At 53.3% G+C, this 19,027-nt stretch overlaps 8 protein-coding genes across 8 annotated transcripts; 4 read left to right on the plus strand and 4 right to left on the minus strand.

Annotated features, from left to right (window-relative positions):
• Positions 1 to 1,346: 1,346 nt before the first annotated feature.
• On the minus strand, positions 1,347 to 4,145 carry COCVIDRAFT_15449 (hypothetical protein; the record flags this gene model as incomplete). The annotated part of the gene is made up of 2 exons (XM_014701756.1): positions 1,347 to 2,686; positions 2,738 to 4,145. 2 exons carry the CDS (start codon positions 4,143 to 4,145, stop codon positions 1,347 to 1,349), a joined length of 2,748 nt encoding a protein of 915 aa, XP_014557242.1.
• Positions 4,146 to 4,779: 634 nt separating this feature from the next.
• On the plus strand, positions 4,780 to 7,171 carry COCVIDRAFT_97549 (hypothetical protein; the record flags this gene model as incomplete). The annotated part of the gene is made up of 2 exons (XM_014701829.1): positions 4,780 to 5,920; positions 5,979 to 7,171. 2 exons carry the CDS (start codon positions 4,780 to 4,782, stop codon positions 7,169 to 7,171), a joined length of 2,334 nt encoding a protein of 777 aa, XP_014557315.1.
• A 530-nt stretch (positions 7,172 to 7,701) lies between these two features.
• COCVIDRAFT_37215 (hypothetical protein) lies at positions 7,702 to 8,815 on the minus strand (the record flags this gene model as incomplete). The annotated part of the gene is made up of 3 exons (XM_014701830.1): positions 7,702 to 8,178; positions 8,234 to 8,670; positions 8,728 to 8,815. The coding sequence occupies 3 exons, from the start codon at positions 8,813 to 8,815 to the stop codon at positions 7,702 to 7,704; spliced, it is 1,002 nt and encodes a 333-aa protein (XP_014557316.1).
• An 81-nt stretch (positions 8,816 to 8,896) lies between these two features.
• On the minus strand, positions 8,897 to 9,262 carry COCVIDRAFT_97559 (hypothetical protein; the record flags this gene model as incomplete). Its single annotated transcript, XM_014701831.1, has 1 exon — positions 8,897 to 9,262. A coding segment is annotated over one exon (366 nt), but the record flags the coding sequence as incomplete, so codon positions are not given.
• A 637-nt stretch (positions 9,263 to 9,899) lies between these two features.
• Positions 9,900 to 11,248, plus strand: COCVIDRAFT_37216 (hypothetical protein; the record flags this gene model as incomplete). Its single annotated transcript, XM_014701832.1, has 3 exons — positions 9,900 to 9,931; positions 10,127 to 10,472; positions 10,529 to 11,248. The coding sequence occupies 3 exons, from the start codon at positions 9,900 to 9,902 to the stop codon at positions 11,246 to 11,248; spliced, it is 1,098 nt and encodes a 365-aa protein (XP_014557318.1).
• An 87-nt stretch (positions 11,249 to 11,335) lies between these two features.
• On the minus strand, positions 11,336 to 15,069 carry COCVIDRAFT_97412 (hypothetical protein; the record flags this gene model as incomplete). Its single annotated transcript, XM_014701833.1, has 4 exons — positions 11,336 to 11,482; positions 11,552 to 11,717; positions 11,770 to 14,849; positions 14,899 to 15,069. The coding sequence occupies 4 exons, from the start codon at positions 15,067 to 15,069 to the stop codon at positions 11,336 to 11,338; spliced, it is 3,564 nt and encodes a 1,187-aa protein (XP_014557319.1).
• A 181-nt stretch (positions 15,070 to 15,250) lies between these two features.
• Positions 15,251 to 16,968, plus strand: COCVIDRAFT_97510 (hypothetical protein; the record flags this gene model as incomplete). Its single annotated transcript, XM_014701834.1, has 8 exons — positions 15,251 to 15,366; positions 15,416 to 15,702; positions 15,752 to 15,819; positions 15,865 to 15,975; positions 16,029 to 16,338; positions 16,388 to 16,528; positions 16,575 to 16,763; positions 16,811 to 16,968. 8 exons carry the CDS (start codon positions 15,251 to 15,253, stop codon positions 16,966 to 16,968), a joined length of 1,380 nt encoding a protein of 459 aa, XP_014557320.1.
• An 875-nt stretch (positions 16,969 to 17,843) lies between these two features.
• COCVIDRAFT_26082 (hypothetical protein) lies at positions 17,844 to 18,739 on the plus strand (the record flags this gene model as incomplete). The annotated part of the gene is made up of 2 exons (XM_014701782.1): positions 17,844 to 18,432; positions 18,501 to 18,739. The coding sequence occupies 2 exons, from the start codon at positions 17,844 to 17,846 to the stop codon at positions 18,737 to 18,739; spliced, it is 828 nt and encodes a 275-aa protein (XP_014557268.1).
• Between the last annotated feature and the right edge of the window lie 288 nt (positions 18,740 to 19,027).

The raw sequence follows: 19,027 nt of genomic DNA on the forward strand, positions 1-19,027 counted from the left end.
ACATGTGAGGTAGTTGGTAGCAGCAGCGGCAGCGGCAGCGGCAGCAGCACAAGGAGTTGCGGTGGGCGCAGCGGGATGAATATGGGCGCGCCCCATCAAGGGGGGTGGGTGCACAATCCAGTCAGTAAACCGGCCTAACAAGGCTGTGTCCGAGCTTGGAGAGTTCCTCCGCTGATCGACCTGACGTCGAGACTCTGCATGCACCAAACGCGCTGCACATGGAGCAGCGGGTTTTCTTTGTATCGTCTGGGTGAAGCATGTGTGCGCTGGGTTGTGTGTTTAGGCATCGAGTATGTAATTTGCTTCTGCGGCGCCAGCCTGTTTCTGCTTGCGCATCGTCGACTTTGCTGGCCCTGAAAGCACCGCCACGCTTGCTGCCCCAGACAAGGCGCGACATGCACTGCCCAAAAGAGCGTCCAAAAAAGACACGGGTAGCTACGCCAGCGCCGTCTCTGCTATTGGCCCCGTGTTTCTAGACCTGGACCCATGGCGCGGATTAAATCTCCGCTAGGTTGTCGTGTACTTTACGCCTGCGCCGTCGTTGCAGCAGTCCCTACGCATACGTATGTGATGTGGCGGCAACAAGACGACTCCGCCGCAGAAGCGCCGCCCTTGGATGGCCTGGAAGACCTGTCTTCCGTTTCCGAATATACCTACTAGATGCGACTCCCATGTTCAGATTGCCTCAAGGCGTCATGCTGATATCACGCATTCGTCCGGGATTCATCTTATTCAACATAAGACGCGCGTCCGTTAAAATAAGCGTCCAATGGCAGGTCCAGCCATGTCAGGGGTGTGCGGCCCGCTTAGCGTTGGCGCAGCCCATCTGCACCAGCCACTCTCCCCGTCGCGAACACCATCGTGCATTGTCACTGCCGGATGTTGGCGGACCCCACGTGTGCAGTAGATTGGTGACCACTTGCTAGTATCATGTAGGAGCTGTACGAACATGTCCATATATCTGGTACTCAGGGTCGCACTTTATCTGAAAAGCACCGGATCCCACATCTTACTTACTTAGCTCGACCCTGCCAGGCCATACCATGCCATCTCTCTCTCGACCTCCCCGCACCGCCACACGCCCTGCGGCAACCAGCCAAGCTCGACGTTGTCTGCTGATGCAATTCTTCACGAATCCATGCCGTTGATTACCAGCTTCCGCATCCTACATCGCGGCACCGCCAAAGCAGTTAGACGCGCATGCGGGGTTCATATGAAAATATCGAAATGCCCTTGTAGCAGTGTCGTCACGCTGCAGGTCCAGTAGCCGATTGGCCAGCAATGGGAGCTTTCCGCATCCGACCACTTCTGTTTTTCGTCTTCACGTGGGAACCTGATAGAGAACTCTAACTAGCGTCCGTCTGGTTTTGAGGCTCCTTCTCCACACATTGTCCGAACATTTCGTCAAATCCTGCCCGAGTCCCAGCCAAATCCTGTTTTTCTCTTGTCCATGTCTCCACTATGCCTGCTTCATCCGCGCTTTGCATTACGGCGTCCAGCATCGCGACTGTTTCTTGAACCTGTATCTTGACTTCGTCAACAGGCTGAATACCAGGCTTTTCTTCCTCTTCCAAGCATAGGATCCACAATAAGCACAGGCCCATCATAATCGCACCGCGATGACCAGGCAATCTTGGCCAAGCATTCAACATGACACTCTGCAGTGCTCTTAGAGTTGAAGTAACTAGTGGCTGGTGGGCAAGCACAAAAGGTTCCTGTAGAATCGCCGAAACCAAAGGCAAAACATCCGGTAGGTGCTTGACTGTATTGATGCCCATATGATTCACCACAACGGGGACCTGTGACATGATCAAAGTAGCAAGTTCGGGGTACGAAGAGGGTGTAGTGAAATGTCCAAGAGGCGAAAAAACGCCTTCTCGCAGGATCCTGTCTAAGAACAGCTCTCGGCTATCGCCTTTGCTGTTTTCTTCGGGGAGCAGCAAAGCAAGCGAAATTACTGCAGGGAAAACCTCCCGGAACAATGTCACCGATTCCTTCTCTGGTGTGATTGAAGGAATATACGTGAACATGGGCAGAAGGGCTTCAGCGAAGATGTTATGATATCCGCTTCGTTGGAGGAAGCTTGTCGAGCTAGACTTTTGCATGATAGCCTTTTGTGAGCTATCACTACTTGGTGTTTGGCGCAAAACTTCGAGTAACAGACCGAGCAGGTGACAGCCTTTGGCCTTCCATTCCACATCAATGTCATCCATCATCTTAAGGATTGGGGGCATCAAAAACTGCCATTTGGCCTCGATTGTTTTCCTATCCAGCGTCCGGATTGTCCATACCAACAAGTCGAGTGCGTACTGATTTCCAGCATCCTTCCAAGGAGCCGGTTGTCGCGAGGCTTCTAATGCATTCGACGTGGGTTTATTCTGCGGAAAGAGAGGTGGGATGGTAAGCTGAAGAAAGTGTGAGGCTAGGCGAAGGGGAAGCTCACTTTCGGTTTGCTCACTTCTCGAAGCCTTGACGGCCTCGATAGCCTCCGCCGTGTCGGCAGTGTCGGGATTGCGCAGCTGCCAGGCCATGACGACATCCAATGCTTCTTTCATCCACGGGCCAGGCTTAGTGTTGAGTGCTTTTGCGAGATCGGTTCCTTTGATGAGGGGCCTAAAGGTATCGACCTCGAGGAGATTGAGTTCGGTGACGCGGTTAAGGAAGCTGGCATACGAGCGGAAGAGGTCTAGATACGGTCAGCATAGTTCAAACCGAAGACTGAAGTGGACTGGCTTACCTGCTCTCGATACCCGTCCGAGCACGACCTCGTAGATAAGATTGAAAAGTATTTGTGTCCGCCAAGTTGACCCCCAACGCCGAATGGCCATTCCTAGAGTATCTCTAGCAGTGGGGTCACTGGTTGGGTTGATGGTGTCGGGCCGTCGAAGTCCTTTTGCACACTGAGCAATGAGGTTGCGAATCTCCTCACTGTTACTCAGCGACGAAGCAATGACATCGCACACCTTGTTTGGGGCTTTGAATCCCTCCCTTGCAACAAGATAAGCGACAAAATATGGCCGCTGCAGAGGCTTCTGATGGGGCACAGTGGGGGCATCTGCCCAAGGCATCATGGTAGCGCAGACCCAGGCTAGGTACTTGTCGTCCTCGTTCCTTAACAGAGTATCTGAGACAGCTGTAGGCACGTCGCCACTCTTTGTAACCACCGATTCGACCACCTCATATCCTGGCTTGAAGTAGGCAGTCTCAGGTTCTGTGGGCAGTTCACGTGTTGGATCTGTAAAGACAGTCCGGTACAAACCAAATCGGTCAATAAGCTCCAGGGCCATTCGAGGTCTAGGGCCCTTTAGCATCTTCTCCAATTCTATGCCCACACGCTCTCGGCTGATCTTGATCTTCAGAACCTCCTGGATTTCCGGATTCCCCATGGCCTTTGCAGTCTCGGGCTCGATGGTGTAGTCAAGACGGCTAGCAAAACGAATCAGCCGCAAAACTCGCAGCGGATCATCTTTGAAAGTCTGATAGGGCTCCAGTGGTGTTCGGATAATCTTGGCAGCCATATCGGCATGCCCGCGTCCTGTAAAGTCCTCGACTTGACATGTATGCAGGTTGAAGAACATAGCATTCACGGTAGCATCGCGGCGCATAGCGTCTTCTTCTGCAGTACCAAACTCCATCTGGGGATTGCGAGAGATTTCGTTGTAGGTTTCTTTCCGGAGATTGACAAGATCTAGATCAATACCCATGATTTTCGTGGTAGCAGTCTCTAGGTTTTTAGACTTCTCCGGGTTTGCCTCAATCTTGTGTAGACCTGGTGCAATCTTCTTCGTCTTGTCGCGTGCACTCAGCCCATCGCTCTTTTCGATGAGACCATGCTTTTCTGCGTTGCCTGGGATTTCAAGGTACTCTTGCATCTTCAGACCAAAGTGCTCGCCGGTCATTTTGTTGATGGCTACATCGATGTCGTGGCTGCCGACGTTGAGCAGTTTGTCACGCACCCATCCTCCCGTCCAACGTAGAGTAATTTTTTCTCTTGCAAGTTCTGCTGGTACTTGGACTCCACTGACATCTTCTTTTGAGGGGGTTTCGTCGATGTAGGCAGCTACATCCAGCAGCAGCTGCCGTAACTTGGACTCGACCTCTGTCAGCTCCAGCTGCGGCGACCCGGCGCCCTCTGAGGAAGTCATGATTCCGTAGGGGCGGATGAATTTTGGTGAAGGCGCAGCAATTTTGCGTCTTTTGGGGCTCGGCTGTTGTAATTCAGGCGAGGGGCTTGCTCTCGACATGCGAGGTATTGACGCGGTGAGAGAATACAGAGCTCTGTCAGTGAGGTGTGTTGTCAAACGAGGGCGTGCAGGTAATGCCGGGAAGTCACGTTTGTATAGTCGTGAAAACGCTGGGGGTGAACGAATCCGGCGGGCTCGAGTTACCAACGACATGCATATGAGTCAGGATGAAGGGTCGATGTTTGTGCGCCAGCAGAGCACTGCAAGGGGTGAAAATAAGAGTGCAAGGGGATTGGAAATGGCAAAATAGGGGTTGCGAATTGTTACAGAGCCGCAGCGTTGGTACTGGGGGACAAATGCGAGTGATGCTGGAGATGCCGCAATTCGTCCAGTCACAAAGCGCAGCGGCCGCAACGGCGATCCAGCATCACCCCCAACGTCGTCACACACGCGCCGCTCCAAACCAAATAGCGAATTCGACTACTGACGGCTCGCTGTCGCCTCAAGCCCGTCGACGATAATCAGGATACATGCCGGCAGCCTCAGAAGTCCCGCGTGCATTCAGAACCCCGCGGGCGCATCGCCCTAGCCTCCCATGACGCCGCCTCAAGATGCCACGCCGAAACCCCCAAAGTACCCAGCCGACCCGGAGGCTTCCATGATACTGCCCAAACACCGCGCCTCGCCTGCATCCTCTCTCTCCAGCCTCCCCTACCGCCGCTCCAACCCCAGCCTGTCCAAGCTCTTCGAGTCAACAACCACAATCTCCACGTCGCGCCCCAACTCCGGCGCCGCAACGCCTACCCCGAGTCACCCTCAGGGCTCCGTCTTCTCTCCGGGATCGCGGCTCAGTGGTACAGGCACGCCGAGCAGCTTGCCACCAGGCGTGTCAGATGAGTACCGAACGCTGATTCAGCGGGCCTTTGTGCCATGTGTCGCTGTCCTTGCGGATGCGCAGACGGAGGACCTGATACAGTCAAAGGGGCTGGAGGGGGGCCTGTTACAGTTGTTACGACCATTTGGGGAGTCAGTACCCGGCAAGGTAACCATAAGAGATAGCAACGGGGCAAGCAAAAGCTGGGAGGACTTTGGTGTGCGCTTCATTGGTGTTGACGATGCATATCCAGACCTGCGTGTTGGGACCGGCGGGCAGAGAACACCATCAGGTCCCGCACCGCGAGTGAGGCGCTCAGGGGGTGATGTGTCACAGATTGAAGAGCTGGTAGATCGCCATCTACAATACTCTGAATTCAACAGGCAAGATGCTGTGTCCGACTTCATGAACCAGGGCGAGGCGTCAGGACCGCCCATAGATAGTACCTCATCGCCTTTCTACACGCTTTACCTACGGAGATTATTATCAGGACTGCCAGTCGTGCCGCATGAGACCTTTTCGCATCCCGTGGCCGGTATAATAGCAATCAGCTCACGCAATCCACATCCGATAGAAGAACTACGGAGACTGTACAACCGGCAACACGATGGAGACCTACGATTTCCGCAATGGGTAGAAAACGACTTTTTACGCTACTACGTTCTAATACACGACGAAGAAACCGGAGACATTGCAAAGTCGAACCAGACTTTTGATTCGATGAAGCGACATTTTGGACTACATTGCCATTTACTGCGGCTCAAGAGCCAGCAGTGCATAGCGTCAGACGACGATAGCGTACGTTTGCCGACTTGCGAGTGGATGTCTGCTTCGGAAGAACTGGCCGAGATTCAAAGAAGAGGTAAGTAAGAGAGGGTTGTCACGGCCAGTGGTAAACATATACTAATAGTTCGCTGCAGAAACCACAGACGACATTACAGACCCTACACCCTACTTCCCCGAGTCTGATATCAGTAGTCTCCGTACTTTTATCCGTGAACTAGTCACACAGTCAATAATACCCAACATGGAGCGCAGTGTCGCCACATGGAACGAGCAAATCCTATCTCGACGCCGCGGTCTCTCAGGCCGCTTCATGTCTCTTTCCAAACGCTGGACACCCTTCGGTGGCTCACGCACAAGCGGCTCATCATCCACAACATCTGGCAACTCAAACTACGACAGTCTCCAAGGCTTCTACCGCCCAGATGCCCCCGAAGCCATCATGCGGCGCCTGGCAGACTACTGCTTCATGCTACGAGACTGGAAGCTGGCACTCAGCACCTACGACATCCTACGTACCGACTTCCAAAACGACAAAGCATGGCGTCACTACGCGGGAGCCGCCGAAATGGCCGCCCTCTCCGCCCTCATGTCACCTACCCCTCTCTCTGCCAAATCCCGCGCTGAAAACATCGACGCCTGGATCGAAGCAGCGTCCTACTCGTACACAGACCGCCAGCGCAGCGCAGCCCCTTACTACGCCCTGCGCACCCTCGCCCTCTCCTTCGAGCTCCTCCGCCTCCGCGGCGCCGCAGCTGCAGACGACGCCGCCAGATGGGCAACCCGCATCTTAGAAACGGGCCTCGTCGGCCCCGTCGGCCACGCCCTCGTCACCGAACGCATCTCGGCCTGCCACGCCATCCGCACCGGAATCGGCGCCTACAAATTGGGCTCGCGCCGCAGAAAAGCAGCCCTCTGGTCCGTTCTCGCGGCCGAAAATTGGTATCGCCTCGAGAAGTCGCAGCAGGCGGAGCGCGCGCTCGATACTGCGCTTAGACTGTACAACACGACGGCGGAGAATGCAGAGGGTGGGGCTACAGCGTTGCCGTATGGAGATATGCAGCGGTTTGTGGATGAGCTGCGGCAACAGATTATGGGGCTGAGGCTCACGAATCAGGGGTTTGGTGGGCAGATGGGTGAGGAGGATGAGGAGGGGAGGCGTGGAATGCAGAGTCCGGAGGTGGAAGAGGTGGCGGAGACGCTGGATCAGAGTCCGAGGCTGCATAGGAAGAGTCTTATTGGGCAAAAGGCGCCGCCGCCGATTGATCTGGGGCCATCGTTGGAGAGGTCGCAGAGCGAGGTGGATGCGAAAGGGGAGGGATTTGAGTAGATCTAGGGGGAGGAGAGACGATAGATACGTGTAATGGTTACGAATTCTTTCTCACGACAAGCCACGCAACACCAGCATTGTACACGTCACACACACATACATATACACGTGGTTGAACATGCAACATGTACACATGGTTTTTATCGAAGCCGTCTCCCATTAGTCTAAGAGATGCATGCTCTATACATCATTCATTCATTTCGTTCAGTCAACAAGAGAGAGAGAAAAAGTTAAAAAGACATTTCCATTCAAACGCCAAAGCCGGTGAAGAGACTGCAGGCCCAAGCACTTTGGCACCCCGTCAGTCCGTCATGCCGGTATATGCAACAATAGATAACACAGACAGCCATGCCGATGCTCGTATGCTATGCAAAGAACGCGAGATCCAAGGAAGGAGGATGAGAAGAAGAAGAAGAGGAAAAAAAATGCAAATCAGAAAAGAATAACGCGCCCACCGTATGCTGTTAGGGTATCATTGTCTCGTCGTCATCATCAGCAATCATAAGTCAACCACCTCTTTCTCTCTCTCTTCACACGATAAAGTCATAACAGGGGGTAAGGGGCTTGGACACTGCAGGAGCCTTGAGTGGTGATGCTTCTGCGGGCACGGTCCTGGTGTCTGTGTGTAGTGTCGTCTTGGGGGCAGGGGTTGGTTCCCGAGATGAGTCCGTGGAGGAGGCATCGCAGGTACGGAGTCCGCGAAGTTTGATGGTGAGCTTCACTGGCCTTGGTGGCTCGGGTGGAGGGGTTTGTAGAGTTGACTGTTGCGAGGCCACAAACCCATGTGATTCATCCGACGAGCTGTCGGTGCCTTCTGGGGTTGAATCAGAGTCGAATAGAGGTAAGGGGGAGCGACGCTTTCTTGAGCGTTGGCGTTGGTCGTCATCGTCACCGTCGACACTGGGACTCGGACGCTTTTTGGACATGGCCTTTGGCACTACGTTGACATTTGGAATGCCAGTGTGGGGACCGGCGATATTACGAACAGAGGAATAGTGCTCCCAAGTCTATGGGTACTACGTCAGTACAAGATGAGTGGGGTAGCAAGAGAGTACAACATACATGGTAGGCAATATGGAGGGTCTGGCGTTTGTCATCGGCAGCGGGATCAGCATTGGATGCAGAGGTGGTGCGTGGGGAGAAGAGGTATGTATAGTCAGCCTGCCACAGGCGGACATTGACATTAAGGGCAGAGGCAAAGGCTGAGACCTCCATGTTGTCTGCCCACTCGCCAGGCTGACCCATCTTCTCTACATGATGCTCAAACTGCTGTTGCAGCTGCTCTTCAGTGTAGTAGGTGGTGTCGAGACGCTTGGTGGCGGCATTGGCAGCGGCGGCCGTCTTGCGTTTGGGATTCCTCCGCACATTGTTGACGGCCATGTACTGGCGGTAAAAGTCTGCACAGTCCCTCATGTGCTCTATGGTGGTGGTGCGCAGGACGTCGTGCATGTCTTGGTGGCCGTAGAGCTGGTCGGACAGGGCGTTGAACAGGCAGTTGCCTTTGGGGGAAAGTCAGTGGTGGTGAAGCGAGGAGTAAGGTTCAAGTGCATGCTCACCATCGCCACGGATGCTGCTTGCATACAGGGCATTTGCATCTAGGATGGGGAATTCAGGCGAGTTGGCCCGGTGTCGTCGGGTAGCCATGGTGGTGGGAGCAGCAAGGATGTTTGTAGGACAGGAGAAGTCGGTGTATTTGGGGCGGAAGGCACAGGTGGGGTGAGGCGGTCATGGATGAAAGGAGAGCTCTGGTGGAAGCGGCAGTTGCAGAAGCAGTTGCAGGGCAGAGGAGCTGGGCCGGCCACGCCACGATGGATGGTGAAGGTCGTGGCCGGTGAAGGGCAAGGGGAGGGAGGCAGGCGAGGAATAATATCTTGTGTGACGCGCGCGAACTTGTGAAGCTCTGGTAGTAAAGGGACACGGGCAGCAGGGATGGCTCCGCTTGGCAAGTCTCAGGAACAACGACAGCAGGCCTGACTCGGGGCCGACTCGCGCGAACAGAGACTGAACAATGCCCGGCCAGGGACGACAATCGGGCGGCAGCCAACCAGACAAGGACGTCGAGGGTATTGTGGTATGTATGCAATGCTGAGGCAGAGGGCCGGTGCAGCTAGATGTAGTAGCAGTAGGCCTGCGCGGTGCTGGCACGGAAAAATCTTCGGGCCTGCATATAGTACGTCTTGTCTAGTACATGTACAAGCTACTACTTGTTAACAACTACCTCGGACTCGGGCAATGATGTCAGGCACCGCAGAGCTGTGCCCCCCCTAGCTAGCCGCTGTGCTGGGGCTGGCCCGACTGGTTTTCGTCGTCTGCAGTGGGCGGTGAAGAACAGGTAATTGCTGGTGAAGACGGTGTTTGTGTGAAGAGGACAAGTGCAGGGTGGGTGAGTGAAAGATTAAACAGCGAGGAAGCAAGAGATTGACATGTCCACCGCCCATCTCATCTGCCCCAGGCACATGTGTACACAAACAAAGGCCTCTCCCTCTCATGTGCCCACGCGTTTTGTCTCTTGCTCGTGTGCCGGCGGAACCAATAAGCGAGCTGGCAAAAAAACCACTGCCAGATGACCCCGCCAACACGCTCCACCACCACCACCACCGCCGCCGTCTCCACCCAACTACCTGCTGGCCTCTACTCTCGCCCGTGGAGCCATGTGATGCCACGCAAAATCACAAGTGCGTCAAAGCCCACCCATCTCCTCCCCTGAATTCACTAAGGTAGAGCTAACATGTCCACCACCAAGAATGTCGTCGTTGCGGGGTAAGCATTTGCCCACCTCACCACACCTTTTTATCTGTGTCCTGCAGCCATGGCAATAATATAATCAACACGTCCAATTTTCATGTGCCGATCCGCTTCCCCCATGTGCCAAAGCTGCAGGGCCGACTGCTCGTTACAGTAGTAGTCTCAATGTACTTTAATGTATCTAGTATGCTGACACTACTACCACCCCAGCGCCGGAGTCATCGGCCTCTCGACCGCCCTCGTGCTGTCCAGGCACAAGAACCTGAGCATCACCGTCGTCGCCAAGCACATGCCCGGCGACTATGACATAGAATACGCTTCTCCCTGGGCCGGGGCTAACTATTTCCCTGTTGGTAAACCAGGCTCCATTTTGCAAAAGTTCGAGAGGGCTACCTGGCCGGAGTTCGAGCGTCTATGTCGCCAAGTCCCAGAGGCTGGCATCCACTTCCAGAATACGCGTGTCTACGGGAGGAAGAAGGATGCTGGCACGGCTACTGGCCAGTGGTTTGAGGAACTGACAAAGGAAGATGCTTGGTTCAAGGATGTGGTACCTAACGTATGTTGCCGTCCCACTACTACTTCATGGGTGTGCCCTGTGTTCACACTCCCTAGTTCCGTGTCTTGCCCAAAAGCGAACTCCCAGACGACTGTGACACCGGCACAGAATTCTCATCCGTATGCATCAACACTGCCGTCTACCTGCCCTGGATTCTCGGCCAATGTGTGAAAGCCGGCGTCATCATCAAACGCGGCATCCTCTCCCACATTTCTGAAGCTGCCAGCTTTCACCCTTCTGGCCATGCCGATGTGATCGTAAACTGCACTGGTCTTCTCGCCTCCAAGCTCGGTGGAGTCATGGACTCGAACGTATACCCAGGACGCGGCCAGATTGTGCTCGTTAGAAACGAGCCAGGCGTCATGTTGACTGTCAGTGGCACTGATGATGGTAGTGAAGAAGCTACCTACATTATGCAACGAGCTGTCGGTGGAGGCACCATTCTCGGTGGCTGTCTGCAGCACGGCTCGTGGGAGAGCCAGCCTGACCCTAACCTTGCCCAGCGTATCATGCAGCGCTCCATTGACTTGTGTCCAGCGCTCGCACCAAAGACTGGAAAGGTAACTGAACTTGACATTGTCAGGCATGGTGTCGGACTACGGCCCATGAGGACTGGCGGACCTAGGGTTGAAAAGGAGGTGATTGGTGGCAAGTGGGTTGTGCATAGTTATGGCCATGCCGGTTATGGCTACCAGAGTGGTTGGGGAAGTGCATGGGAAGCGGAGCAACTTGTTCTTTCTATTGTACAAGATGACAAGACCAAGGCCAAGCTTTAGACTAGACAGTACACAACATATTTATACCATGCCCTAGCTACCCACGAATATATTTCTCAGTACGTCTACCACTACGACCGTGTCCGTTCATGTTGCTTCCTCTCCCGCCACCACCGCCGCTCTAATCCCATCCACAGCAGGCTTCAAGCTCTTGGACGGCAAACTCCAATCATGCCTCTTCAGCCCCTCCTCTCCCGTCAAAAACCACAGCGTCTCCGCTGCCGTAACACGAATCTAACTCTTCATATTAGCATTCCCTATTCTGCTTTCCAATGTCCCCGTCTTTCAAACCAGAAAACTCACCTTGGGAAACGGATGCAATAGCATACTCGTCACTTTCCTCAGCGTCTCCTCGCGCGTCACCGGCACACTACCCAACCCACGGTACATATCCAATGCAAGATGCAACTTATGGACATGCGAAGATTTGAAGTGGGATTTCTGCGTATACGACAGGAGGGTGCGGAAGCTATTTTCCCCTATTTAGCAAATCTGAAGTCGGAACAAAGCAGTGTACGTACGGAAAAGTAGTAGTAGTAGTAGTAGTAGTAGTAAGACGTTGCAAAACATGCATATCGAAAAGGAAAGCAAAGACTTCGAGGAGCGGAAGCAAAATACGATCGTTGTCGAGGTGGGATTTTAGGAGGGTGAGGAAGGTAGTTGCGAGGTCGAGGAGGGAGTATTGATTCCCTTGACCAGCAGTTTCAGAGGAGGAAGAAGAAGGCAAAGTATCAACAAAGTCAAGCAACGCCCTCCGCGAGTTCTGCACTACAGATTCCGAGCCCATACCCGCTGAGCTGACGAAGCCGACGCAGATGGCTTCTTTGATGACAGCGTCTGCTGGAGATTGCAGGGGAGCGAGGGCGGAGAGGAAAAAGGATTTAGATGAGACGCCTGCGTCGAGAGCGTTGGGATCGAGGTTGTGGTGTAGGACTTGACTAGCTTTTACACGCATTTTATCTAGTTTCTCGAGGGATAGGCGGAGGACGTCGGCGTAGATTTCGCGGCCGCATGGTTCGTGAGTTGGGGTTAGGAGACTGGATGTCCAGGCTAAGTGGACGGTGTTGAGGGCTTCGAGGCGGACTAGGGCCCCGACGTCGCCTCGTTCGGTGATGGTGTAGTCGTTGAGTGCAATGTGTAGGGCGCGGCCGATTTGTGTTTCTGCGTCTGGGGCGAGGTGGTATGAGGATGATGATTTGCTGGCGAGGAGGTCGCCTAGAGCGCGTAGGGCTACGGTGCGGGCTTCGATGGCGACGGCGGCGGTGCAGCGGAATGTGAGGACCTTGACGATGCGGCGTTGTATTTCTTCTCTTTTCGTGTCGGCTGGAAGGTTACTCAGGTTGGCGTATGCAGCTCCCAGTGCAACCGCGTGGCCTGAACATCTGAGTCCGTTGTACGAGGCTTCATTCTCTAGTCTAGTCAACCACGACGATACGACCTCAATGGTGTCGACGTTGGGTGTCTTGGATAGGAGTAGAATGACTGCTGGTGCAGTGACGGCGATTCCATCCAAGACTGGCTGCTCATGTCGAGTGAGGCACAGGTCAAAGAGGCGACAGACCTTTTCCGTGGGTATCTCGGATGACTTGATACTACTGGAACAATCAGTCGTAAACGTAGCCATTGCTGCAATAAATGCACATATGGAAGATGCTGTAAACTGTGGTCGTAGCGCCGGCGAGATAAACGCCTTGTCTTCGAGCTTCAAGTCGCTTGACAACAGCGTCCAAAGATCCGAGAGAGACGCATACAAAGCTTCATCTCCACTATTACCGATTGAGGTTCTTGCAGTGTCTACGAGAGCTGCAAGTGCAGACACTAGTCCCTGTCGCTCCTCTACTTGTCTGGGGCGCAAGGCTGAAAGCGTATTGCGCACCTGTCCCGACATTCTTTGTACCACAGCCAGGGAGCGTCCTTTCGATAAAGATCCTACGGCTTCTGCTGCAAACAAACGCGACTCAGAGTCCAAGGATCCTGTTCCTCGCCATTCAAGGAGGCCTTCGAACAACGCTTCCCAGTAGAGCGGGCTTAAGTCTCCTGCCTTGATTGCCACATCGCACATTGCTCGCTGACGGAGGCCGACAGCATGGAAATCTACCATTTGTACGAGTGGTATGCCCTCCTCAATCGTATTGGGGTGTCGACCAATCAATTCCTGTAGAGCAGCGGATGAGCCTCTTCTGATGTTACCTGCTGGGTCGAGACAGGCAGCAACTACCAGTTCGATTGCCAGGACCTGAGGTACATTCAATGCTTTAAGATGCTCCGACGCACGTATCGATGCTGTGTCCACGACAAGAAGATCTGAAGTAGCGTAGCGTCTCGAGAGTGCCCAGATGCCAAAGCAAGCTGCATCGCGTACGTTTGTGCCAATTGATCCACCAGTGGGCGATCGCTGTTCGAATCCAAGAGAGAGTAGAAGAGCGTTCAGGACGTCAGGCAAGTGGTTTGTTTGGACTGCTTTACGATAGAGAAGCTGAGAAAGTGTCAACGTCAATCCGTGCCATCTCAGTGGGTTTACACTGCTCAAGTTGCGTTTGGAGCCCTGCCAGTAGACATTCTCGGTGAGGGAGCCTAGGATTGCCTCGACCACCTCGTCAGCCATTTCGGTATCCAGTTTGAGTGTGATTATGCTGAGCGCTTTGCTTGCCCCGTATCGAACAGGGGTATCTCCATCTGCAAGTGCTTCCAGGAGGAATTCGATAACCTCCTCCAAAACCGTTGTTGGATCAAGCCCAGGTACGATGGAGGTTGTCTGCATACAATGCAGGACGATATTGCGTAGACTTTTCACGACTAGCTTACGAGCCACAGCCGACGATTTGATGAAGGCAAGGCTCTCTTGGTCCAGTACTTTTCTGCAAGACTGATAAGTTGCAGCAAGAAAAGGACCAAGTTCTTCGTTCGTGGCAGATGCGAGGAGTCCAGATATGAACGACAATACACCGAGGCATTGGTGTATATCAAATTGCTCCTCGTTCACTTCAGAGAAGAAGGAAAGTGACCACGAAACCATTGCGTCCAGTAGACCCATTTTCTGCATATCGGGACGTACGCAAATTCGAACCAATAGTTTCGCAGCTGCGCTTTTTTCTTTGGTTGGGGCTCGGAGTTGCGACATGCATATGGAGAGCACACGGAGAGTTATCCCGGGTAGTTTGGCAGGCAACTTCAACCCAGGCGCAATTGAAGCTTCTGCAGAATCCTGCAGCCCAGACATGGACTCCAAAGGAAAGGGGGCCAGTAACAACTGCGAAAGCCACAGGAGCAGTACATAACGGCGAACCCATGGCCGATCACTCTGGGATACTGCTGCCTCAGGGCCCTCGTTAGTACTATCCTTGCTGGCTTCGAGCTCCCTCAAGATTGGTTCAAGGTAACGCGGCTCGTTGTTGAAGAATCCTTTAATGACCTTTTCGCCACGGACCTTGCAGAACACATTTAAAATACGGCATATGGCGTGTGAGAGTGGTAAACAGCCATCTTTTGGATCCTCTTTGGTACTCGTCGATATTGTTTCCAAGTAAGCATCGACTAGTGGCGGGATAAAAGTCTTGAGGTGAGTGTCCAGAAGTTGAGGATCCTCTTGGAAAGGCTCAATCTAGTAATGGTGAGCCCGAGTATCACTGGGTAGTTTGTTAAAGCCATACCAGGCTACATGCTTTGTGCATATCAGCCGTCCTAACATTGTGGCGGACAGAACCTGGTGTAGAACCCTGCTGGCGTTTTCGTAGCAGTCGTGGGAGAAGCTTCTCAAGGTCAGAGAGTAGCAGAGCAGATGCTCGCTGCAATTTTAGATCTTCGTCTTCAGCGGCGCTCATTTTCGGTCATGATAGAAACATGGTGGTTGACTTGTGTGCAATGATGGATGCCTTGGTGCTCGAGTCAGTTTTGTCGAGATGGGAGTGCAAGACGCGTGAGCACGAGTCAGCCTCGCGACGCGCTTCCACTACTTTGTTCATCGTAGTTACCACGACTACAACAACGCCGACAATTTACACAATGGCCCAGGAACAGTACAGGGATTATCTGGCGGCAAGAATCCTTGCTGAGAATAAGGCTGTCACCTATAGGCTTCTCAGCAGAGCGCTCAAGACCAATGTCAACACAGCAAAACGGTTGGGACTGCCATTGCGAATGACGAATACCAGAGCTCACCACAGACAGAATGCTCGCTGAGTTTTACAAGACGCAAAATGCACGCAAGCCGAAATCTGTTCACGCCACCTATCTCCTCACCGGTACACCTCGAAACAGCGAACAGAGCAATGGCTCCAAAATCCGAAAAGGCGACGACACCGATATGCGCAGCTCTCCATTCATGAGTTCCATGCCCGACCAAGAGGAAAATGAAGACTCGGATTACGACAGCAGTCCTGACGATGAGAATACTCCTGCACCAAGAGGCGTCAAAGAGACTCAAGTCTTGCTAGTTCGGGAGGAGGAGTTTGAGGGTACGTTGTGTCAACGGTCGCTATGGACACTCACTGACTGTTATACTAGAGACACTTGCAGGACTGGAAGAAGGCGCATCTGCCCATTTCTACAGTCTAGAACCCGGGCCACTCGAGGTATGCTCAGTTTCGACTCGCAATAGACGGTGCTGAACATACTAGATCTTCGGAGTGTTGTCTATGTGTAACCACGAGGTTACGACAAAGTACGCAGATGTGAACCCTTTGGAGCGATGGAAGACGTATGGTTCAATTCGTAACGAGTACATCAAGGTATGATGTTTGTCTCGTGCAGCATGTAGACAATCAAGCTAATGTCGCTACAGAGAAGGACTGCGAAGTACGCCCCTCCCGCCGCAGCCAGTTCCTCAAAAGTTTCCGCAAAGCCAGCATCCAAGCCTGCTGAGAAGCCAGCCAGCAAACCTGCTGCAACTTTGGGTACAAAGGACAAGGAAAGCACTGAAGAAAATGCATCGGGGCGGTCAACTCCACAATCTTCTGCGGGCACAAGTACACTCAAGCGGTCCGACTCCAAGCCGGGAGCGAAGAAGGACAAGGCATCCAGTGATATATTCAAGTCATTTGCCAAGGCCAAGCCAAAGGCGAAGGAGTCTACACCTGCTCCAGTCGAAGACGGTATGTTGAACTTGTGCTAATTTCCACACTACATGACTAACATGCCCAGAACCAATGCAAGGCATGTCCGAGGACGAAGGCGATCCAGACGATGAGCCCGAGGTCAAGATTGACGAAGAGAAGAACGAAGCAGCTCGCAAAGCTCGTGAGGAGCGAGCGGAGCGATTACGCAAGATGATGGAAGACGATGGTGAGTCAAGCGTAGGGGAGATTTATTTCAAATCTAACTTGTGCAGACGAAGACATGCCCGACGCACCAGCAGCAGCAGAATCACAGACTGAAACTACTCCGGCAGCACCCGCCGCAGCTGATGCCGCAGAGCCAGCAGAGGGCGAGGCCACGTTCACGGTGACGAATGGCCGGAGACGCGGCCGAAGACGAGTGATGAAGAAGAAGAAGGTCAAGGATGAGGACGGCTATCTAGGTGAGTGGACTTTATTGTGGTCCAGATAATCGACTAACATGTTACAGTCACCAAAGAAGAGGCAGTCTGGGAGTCGTTTTCGGAAGAGGAGCCTGTACCGAAGAAGGTCAAGCCTGCACCGGCGAAACCAGCAAGCTCTGCAAAGGGCAAGAATGCGGGTAAGAAGGGGCAGGGTAGTATTGCCAGCTTTTTCAAGAAGGCTTGAGACAGTGATTCTAATTGTCAGTTTTACTTTTGCTAGAGTACCCACAGCTTTCGATGCCAGCACCAGAAATAACTCGAGATGATAAATAGTGTTCCTATGTGTTTAAGACCGTCTATCCATTTAACAGTGACTTGGCCATCTGCATAGCATAGTCTTTCCAACACAGATCAGAATACCACATGTACCAACCCTTACCAAGTCCTCGCACTCGTATAGGCCATGACGTTTGGAAGTAACACGCAGCCTAGTGCAGGCATCCGGACTAGGGGAAGCGAAGACAGTCCAAGTCGGCAACATGTGTCACGCGATAACCCTTGCATTTGTGCCCAGCAATTCGTACAATATATAATATATATTAACCCGTAACTCTTTGTTTGGGGGGGGGGAGGGGGACTACGGAGTCGCCGCGCGCGCACCCATGGTGCCAACGTGGCTGGCATGGGGGGGTGGGGTAAAAACTAGCCGGGGGATAAACCAGACGCGGACGAAGGGGTAAAGGGGATTTTATTGTTGTCAATAGTTGAATATTGGGAATTGCTGACAATGCGATTGTTGAGCATGGGTGCGATTTTCTACCATTGAGATTTTTGAGACTTGGGATGGTTTAGGAGTTTGGTTGCACTAGTAGAGCGGGTGTACTGACCTCATTGACTTTTGTTGCACGACGTTGCGTAGGGTGATTGGGGGTTAGATGATGACGACATCACTTGGGGGAGACATATCAATTGCTCGACCGACTTGAGCTTTTAGACATGTCCTCTAGAACGCTTGCGACTCACCTTGCTACTTCTTCTCGGTCGAGTAGTTCCGCAAATATAGCTTCACGCACAGCTTCACGTACCGCTTCGCACCGCCTCTCGCGTGTCCTACGCACCATGTCCACTACTACGCCTTCAGCAGCAGCGCTGCCTCAAGCACCATGGAAAGCGCTTTTCAGCGAACACATCTCCAAGATGAAGTCGCCCGAGTTTGTGCTTGGGACGCTCGATAAAGCGCCGGAAGGCTCGCCTACACCGTATGTGCCGCGCGTGCGATACTGCATTCACCGCGGCTTCTGGACTGAGCTGCCAGAGAACAAGCACAACGACGCGGAGCGGAACCCACCCGTGTACCAGAGCGACTGCCCGACATTCACGACGGATGTGCGCATGGAGAAGGTGGGACAGATATTTGCGTCGAGCGCGGGACACGCGGAGAGCAGCGAGCAGGTACAAGGAAGTGGAGGCGGAGGGCCCGTAGAGGCAGTGTACTGGAACGCTGATACAGGCTCGCAATGGCGGATCAAAGGACGCGCATACGTCATTGCCGATGATATTGAGGCGAGCGAGGAGAGCAGTGGCGTGAGGACTGTCAAGAGCGAATTGGGCAAGAGGATGAGGGTTGTGGATGAAGGCAAGCAGGGCGAGTTCAGCTGGCAGAGGGAACTCAGGGGGTTCTTTGGGAACCAGAGTCCCGGGATAAAGGGTAAGGGTGGCCTTCCTTTTTTTGATGATGATGTGACTTGGTGCTTGTGTGTTCTGACACTGCTATAGGCTCTTTTAAGAATCCGCCGCCGGGTCAGCCCACGTCGAAACCGTATGATCAGAAGCTTGGGCTGGGGTCAAGTGTTGATGGGTTGGATGATGAGGTGGCACGTAAGAACTTTCGCGTGGTGGTTATTGTGCCGGATTCGGTGGAGCAGACGGATCTTAGCGAACCGGACAAGGCGCGGAGGTACAGGTACACGTTTGAGGAGAATGGTGGGTGGAGGACTGAGGAGCTGTGGCCGTAGAGGCTTGCCGGTTTTGTCGAGACGCATTTTACATTTTGTTAGGACAAGAATAATATTCCAGATCCTTGTGACCTGTACAAACATGGTGATGTTTTCAAACGCTCAATTAGGCGCGGGTAATGATGTGCGTTGTTGTTGTTGTTGTGTTCTGCAAGGCAAGGGAGGATCTGTTGTGTAACCGCTTTGCCGCAGCCACCCACAGCTGGGGGAGCGGAGTTTGATGGCAATTTGGCAAAGTAGACGAGCATTGCTCCGATGCAGCCTTACCAGGACGCTGGTTCAGGTCGG

This window comes from Bipolaris victoriae, assembly GCF_000527765.1.
Source record: "Bipolaris victoriae FI3 unplaced genomic scaffold scaffold_36, whole genome shotgun sequence".
NCBI classification, from domain to species: Eukaryota; Fungi; Ascomycota; class Dothideomycetes; order Pleosporales; family Pleosporaceae; genus Bipolaris; species Bipolaris victoriae.